The sequence below is a fragment of the Mizuhopecten yessoensis genome, unplaced genomic scaffold (genome assembly GCF_002113885.1).
Source record: "Mizuhopecten yessoensis strain PY_sf001 unplaced genomic scaffold, ASM211388v2 scaffold716127, whole genome shotgun sequence".
Lineage (NCBI taxonomy): Eukaryota > Metazoa > Mollusca > Bivalvia > Pectinida > Pectinidae > Mizuhopecten > Mizuhopecten yessoensis.
Window position 1 is genome coordinate 10456 of NW_018479961.1, and position 7756 is coordinate 18211.

General features: G+C 33.5%; 1 protein-coding gene across 1 annotated transcript in view; it reads left to right on the plus strand.

Annotated features, from left to right (window-relative positions):
- Positions 1–7756, plus strand: part of LOC110441775 (atrial natriuretic peptide receptor 1-like) — a 26395-nt gene that overhangs the window by 9430 nt on the left and 9209 nt on the right. The window contains exons 6-7 of the mRNA XM_021485025.1: positions 209–353; positions 6374–6458. Of these exons, the coding sequence (XP_021340700.1) occupies positions 209–353; positions 6374–6458 (230 nt within the window). The remainder of the gene's footprint in view (positions 1–208; positions 354–6373; positions 6459–7756) is intronic.

Consider the following 7756-nt stretch of genomic DNA (forward strand, 5'->3'; position numbering starts at 1 on the left):
TTTGGGTTTACATATTAAGTTAATATGTGGTCAGGAGGTGTCTGTATTTGGGTTTATATATTAAGTAAATATGGGGTCAGGAGGTGTCTGTATTTGGGTTTACATATTAAGTTAATATGTAGTCAGGAGGTGTCTGTCATATGCTAAGTGTACTCTATATGACTTTGCAATGTAATCACAAAACAAATTAGATATTCATATTATTCAGGTTATTGCCAATTTCTTTGGAGACCGGCAGTGGTATAATCCTGTTCCAACCAAGACAGTTCATTGGGCGGGGGACAGGACCGTACCCCCTCTCAACACACCCAAATGTGGTTTTCAGGGAGACAACCAAGAATGTTTCAAAAATGGTACGTTCTTAATTAAAAAAGGACCAAATTATCAATTACATTGTAACAGACTGTTTATGCAAGAGTAAAGGTGTCCATCTTAGTGTTGTTCCCTTTATTATCGACGCATAGTAGTATAGTAACGTATACTTTCCTTGAAAATAATCAACCGTTCTATGTTAGAAGTCAATACGTATAGAAAAAAACAGTAGCTTTCCTCAAAACATATCGTATTCACATGCAGAAATCAACATGGAATAAACGCTAACTTACCATCACGGATTTACATATAATTATAACGGGAAGTTTGACGTGTCTTAAGTAATAGAATATTCTGTAAACCATGTCATTTTCGCCGCAGCCTAAATATCGCTGTTTCGCTCTCCATAGCGAGGGCTAACCTATCATAACAACGAACATAAATAAACAATATAATATACGTAATAACTAAATGTTAAGAGCGAAATTCATATAGGTCGAATTTGGATTTTACCGGCGAAAGGCGAAAGTTTAATCGGGCGAAAATGTCCATTATGCAGTGTAACATGCATCTTGTAACGTTATTGCCACGATGTTTTCTGTTCCTTTTTACATGTTATATCATGAGTAATGATTGAGTATCTTTTCTATTGACCGGTATGATGTAATATTTAGTTATCCTTTATATTGACCGGTATGATGTAATATTCAGTTATCTTTTCTATTGACCGGTATGACGTAATATTCAGTTATCTTTTCTATTGACCGGTATGACGTAATATTCAGTTATCTTTTCTATTGACCGGTATGACGTAATATTCAGTTATCTTTTCTATTGACCGGTATGACGTAATATTCAGTTATCTTTTCTATTGACCGGTATGACGTAATATTCAGTTATCTTTTCTATTGACCGGTATGACGTAATATTCAGTTATCTTTTCTATTGACCGGTATGACGTAATATTCAGTTATCTTTTCTATTGACCGGTATGACGTAATATTCAGTTATCTTTTCTATTGACCGGTATGACGTAATATTCAGTTATCTTTTCTATTGACCGGTATGACGTAATATTCAGTTATCTTTTCTATTGACCGGTATGACGTAATATTCAGTTATCTTTTCTATTGACCGGTATGACGTAATATTCAGTTATCTTTTCTATTGACCGGTATGACGTAATATTCAGTTATCTTTTCTATTGACCGGTATGACGTAATATTCAGTTATCTTTTCTATTGACCGGTATGACGTAATATTCAGTTATCTTTTCTATTGACCGGTATGACGTAATATTCAGTTATCTTTTCTATTGACCGGTATGACGTAATATTCAGTTATCTTTTCTATTGACCGGTATGACGTAATATTCAGTTATCTTTTCTATTGACCGGTATGACGTAATATTCAGTTATCTTTTCTATTGACCGGTATGACGTAATATTCAGTTATCTTTTCTATTGACCGGTATGACGTAATATTCAGTTATCTTTTCTATTGACCGGTATGACGTAATATTCAGTTATCTTTTCTATTGACCGGTATGACGTAATATTCAGTTATCTTTTCTATTGACCGGTATGACGTAATATTCAGTTATCTTTTCTATTGACCGGTATGACGTAATATTCAGTTATCTTTTCTATTGACCGGTATGACGTAATATTCAGTTATCTTTTCTATTGACCGGTATGACGTAATATTCAGTTATCTTTTCTATTGACCGGTATGACGTAATATTCAGTTATCTTTTCTATTGACCGGTATGACGTAATATTCAGTTATCTTTTCTATTGACCGGTATGACGTAATATTCAGTTATCTTTTCTATTGACCGGTATGACGTAATATTCAGTTATCTTTTCTATTGACCGGTATGACGTAATATTCAGTTATCTTTTCTATTGACCGGTATGACGTAATATTCAGTTATCTTTTCTATTGACCGGTATGACGTAATATTCAGTTATCTTTTCTATTGACCGGTATGACGTAATATTCAGTTATCTTTTCTATTGACCGGTATGACGTAATATTCAGTTATCTTTTCTATTGACCGGTATGACGTAATATTCAGTTATCTTTTCTATTGACCGGTATGACGTAATATTCAGTTATCTTTTCTATTGACCGGTATGACGTAATATTCAGTTATCTTTTCTATTGACCGGTATGACGTAATATTCAGTTATCTTTTCTATTGACCGGTATGACGTAATATTCAGTTATCTTTTCTATTGACCGGTATGACGTAATATTCAGTTATCTTTTCTATTGACCGGTATGACGTAATATTCAGTTATCTTTTCTATTGACCGGTATGACGTAATATTCAGTTATCTTTTCTATTGACCGGTATGACGTAATATTCAGTTATCTTTTCTATTGACCGGTATGACGTAATATTCAGTTATCTTTTCTATTGACCGGTATGACGTAATATTCAGTTATCTTTTCTATTGACCGGTATGACGTAATATTCAGTTATCTTTTCTATTGACCGGTATGACGTAATATTCAGTTATCTTTTCTATTGACCGGTATGACGTAATATTCAGTTATCTTTTCTATTGACCGGTATGACGTAATATTCAGTTATCTTTTCTATTGACCGGTATGACGTAATATTCAGTTATCTTTTCTATTGACCGGTATGACGTAATATTCAGTTATCTTTTCTATTGACCGGTATGACGTAATATTCAGTTATCTTTTCTATTGACCGGTATGACGTAATATTCAGTTATCTTTTCTATTGACCGGTATGACGTAATATTCAGTTATCTTTTCTATTGACCGGTATGACGTAATATTCAGTTATCTTTTCTATTGACCGGTATGACGTAATATTCAGTTATCTTTTCTATTGACCGGTATGACGTAATATTCAGTTATCTTTTCTATTGACCGGTATGACGTAATATTCAGTTATCTTTTCTATTGACCGGTATGACGTAATATTCAGTTATCTTTTCTATTGACCGGTATGACGTAATATTCAGTTATCTTTTCTATTGACCGGTATGACGTAATATTCAGTTATCTTTTCTATTGACCGGTATGACGTAATATTCAGTTATCTTTTCTATTGACCGGTATGACGTAATATTCAGTTATCTTTTCTATTGACCGGTATGACGTAATATTCAGTTATCTTTTCTATTGACCGGTATGACGTAATATTCAGTTATCTTTTCTATTGACCGGTATGACGTAATATTCAGTTATCTTTTCTATTGACCGGTATGACGTAATATTCAGTTATCTTTTCTATTGACCGGTATGACGTAATATTCAGTTATCTTTTCTATTGACCGGTATGACGTAATATTCAGTTATCTTTTCTATTGACCGGTATGACGTAATATTCAGTTATCTTTTCTATTGACCGGTATGACGTAATATTCAGTTATCTTTTCTATTGACCGGTATGACGTAATATTCAGTTATCTTTTCTATTGACCGGTATGACGTAATATTCAGTTATCTTTTCTATTGACCGGTATGACGTAATATTCAGTTATCTTTTCTATTGACCGGTATGACGTAATATTCAGTTATCTTTTCTATTGACCGGTATGACGTAATATTCAGTTATCTTTTCTATTGACCGGTATGACGTAATATTCAGTTATCTTTTCTATTGACCGGTATGACGTAATATTCAGTTATCTTTTCTATTGACCGGTATGACGTAATATTCAGTTATCTTTTCTATTGACCGGTATGACGTAATATTCAGTTATCTTTTCTATTGACCGGTATGACGTAATATTCAGTTATCTTTTCTATTGACCGGTATGACGTAATATTCAGTTATCTTTTCTATTGACCGGTATGACGTAATATTCAGTTATCTTTTCTATTGACCGGTATGACGTAATATTCAGTTATCTTTTCTATTGACCGGTATGACGTAATATTCAGTTATCTTTTCTATTGACCGGTATGACGTAATATTCAGTTATCTTTTCTATTGACCGGTATGACGTAATATTCAGTTATCTTTTCTATTGACCGGTATGACGTAATATTCAGTTATCTTTTCTATTGACCGGTATGACGTAATATTCAGTTATCTTTTCTATTGACCGGTATGACGTAATATTCAGTTATCTTTTCTATTGACCGGTATGACGTAATATTCAGTTATCTTTTCTATTGACCGGTATGACGTAATATTCAGTTATCTTTTCTATTGACCGGTATGACGTAATATTCAGTTATCTTTTCTATTGACCGGTATGACGTAATATTCAGTTATCTTTTCTATTGACCGGTATGACGTAATATTCAGTTATCTTTTCTATTGACCGGTATGACGTAATATTCAGTTATCTTTTCTATTGACCGGTATGACGTAATATTCAGTTATCTTTTCTATTGACCGGTATGACGTAATATTCAGTTATCTTTTCTATTGACCGGTATGACGTAATATTCAGTTATCTTTTCTATTGACCGGTATGACGTAATATTCAGTTATCTTTTCTATTGACCGGTATGACGTAATATTCAGTTATCTTTTCTATTGACCGGTATGATGTAATATTCAGTTATCTTTTCTATTGACCGGTATGATGTAATATTCAGTTATCTTTTCTATTGACCGGTATGACGTAATATTCAGTTATCTTTTCTATTGACCGGTATGACGTAATATTCAGTTATCTTTTCTATTGACCGGTATGATGTAATATTCAGTTATCTTTTCTATTGACCGGTATGATGTAATATTCAGTTATCTTTTCTATTGACCGGTATGATGTAATATTCAGTTATCTTTTCTATTGACCGGTATGATGTAATATTCAGTTATCTTTTCTATTGACCGGTATGACGTAATATTCAGTTATCTTTTCTATTGACCGGTATGACTTAATATTCAGTTATCTTTTCTATTGACCGGTATTATATAATATTAAGTTATCTTTTCTATTGACCGGTATGATGTAATATTCAATTATCTTTTCTATTGACCGGTATGATGTTATATTCAGTTATCTTTTCTATTGACCGGTATGACCTTATATTCAGTTATCTTTTCTATTGAACGTTATGCTGTAATATTCAGTAATCTTTTCTATAGATCGGTATGACGTTATATTCAGTTATCTTTTCTATTGACCGGTATGATGTAATATTCAGTTATCGTTTCTATTGACCGGTATGATGTAATATTCAGTTATCTTTTCTATTGATCGGTATGATGTAATATTCAGTATCTTTTCTATTAACCGTTATGATGTAATATTTAGTTATCTTTTCTATTGACCGGTATGACGTACTATTCAGTTATCTTTTCTATTGACCGGTATGACGTTATATTCAGTTATCCTTTCTATCGACCGGTATGATGTAATATTCAGTTATCATTTCTATTGACCGGTATGATGTAATATTCATTTATCTTTTCTATTAACCGGTATGATGTAATATTCAGTTATCGTTTCTATTGACCGGTATGACGTAATATTCAGTTATCTTTTCTATTGACCGGTATGACGTAATATTCAGTTATCCTTTCTATTGACCGGTATGATTTAAAATTCAGTTATCTTTTCGTCTGACCGGTATGATGTAATATTCAGTTATCTTTTCTATTGACCGGTATGATGTAATAATCAGTTATCCTTTCTATTGACCGGTATGATGTAATATTCAGATATCTTTTCTATACATCGGTATGACGTAATATTCAGTTATCTTTTCTATTGACCGATATAACGTTTTCTATTGACCGGTGAGACGTTTTCTATTGACCGGTATGACGTAATAATCAGTTATCTTTTCTGCACTTTATATTTACAAAATATCCACGTACCTTTTCTGTTGTCAATGTAAACGTAATATGAGATTGATTTTGTTTCTGTTATTTCTACTAACATAATCAAAACTATTATTTCTGTTGTCAAGTTTACATATTATCCGTGCTTTTTAATTTCTCTTCTCCGTTGTTAACATTTACATAATCTACTCATATCCTTTCAATTGTCCAGTATTTCATAAGTATCCAGTCTGATATTTATTATAACATTTGTCTCTTTTTGTTGTTCAGATTATTCCACCAAACTCACCTACGTCATTGCTGCTATATCCACCATTCTCTTCATCATCCTATCTGCCGCTATCATCCTCTTTCGGTAAGTTTGGATAAATATTGATATAGAAATTAAAACATATATCGAAAAATCAACCCCGTTTTCAAATCTGCTTTCGGTTTAATATAGTATTTTATTAAGTGTATTTATATTCCTAATCTAAAGCGAGTGTCGCTTTTTTTGTCAACAGGATTGAATATATTTCATATCCCGTACGACATGAAACCTATGTGGAATTGGAGCTGTGGTACTTACTGTCTGACGTCGTGTCAACCTTGCGCAATACATAGTTGTGTATACCTATAAGACATGCATTGCCAATGAAGTTTGGGGGAATTGTGAATTCAAATTTGATATCGCCAGATATGCACAAAGTGACATTTGCATTTTGTTTTCGTTCTGGTTCAATAGAAAGGTGTTTTGCAACTTTTGTCATGGTTACTAATGCTTTAACAAATCTTAGAAATAACTACTTTTAAAGCGTTTTATTAAAACTGCCTGTGCCAGTAAGGGTAAAACTTCTGCTCTAGTATCCTACTGCATTTTCGTACGAGATTTGTGTGTTCCTTACGAGAATTGGGGATAAAGCTTGTTAGTATCCTGCGAGAAGAACATTGGAGAAAAAAAGTAAATGCACTTTCTACCTATTCCTTCGTTGTGCTGTGTCACCCTATAGCACCTATGATTAACCTCTTGTAAGAATTTAACCGCCGGACGAACAGTCATACTTTAGAGTCTCGATTAAGACATTATGATTACACTTTAAAGTTGGTCCCAGTGCCCCATCATCTGCCGACATCGTCTTCATACCACCATAGGTGATGCGAAGACAACCACTTTCCCTATTAACAACTTGTTCAACCGTGTGCACACGTACGGTACATATACCTTACGGAATGACCTCTGGTCATTCTTCCTTCATGACATTGGCATCTGTCGTTAACAAACATGAATACAATACGGGTTGCCATAACAACGATGTTATTATTACACCATTACGAGGCATATCCTCGACTGCCTTAGTTCAAACAGAGAAGCTTCATTGCCTGTCAGGTGATAACACGCGATAATCCTCTGTTTGTTGCTTTTATCTTCGCTATTTACAGTTAGGACTTTTATTTGTCTCCTGGTCTCTGATAATCGATATATGGATTTTATTAGGTCACCTGAGGCAAAGTCTCAAGTGACCTATTGCGATCGCCTTTTGTCCGTCGTCGTCCGTCGTCCGTCGTCCGTCGTGCGTCCGTAAACAATTTACATTTTCGACTTCTTCTCCAAAACCCCTGAACCAATTTCAATGAAATTTTGCAGGGACCTTCCATGGACAAAGGTCAACAAAA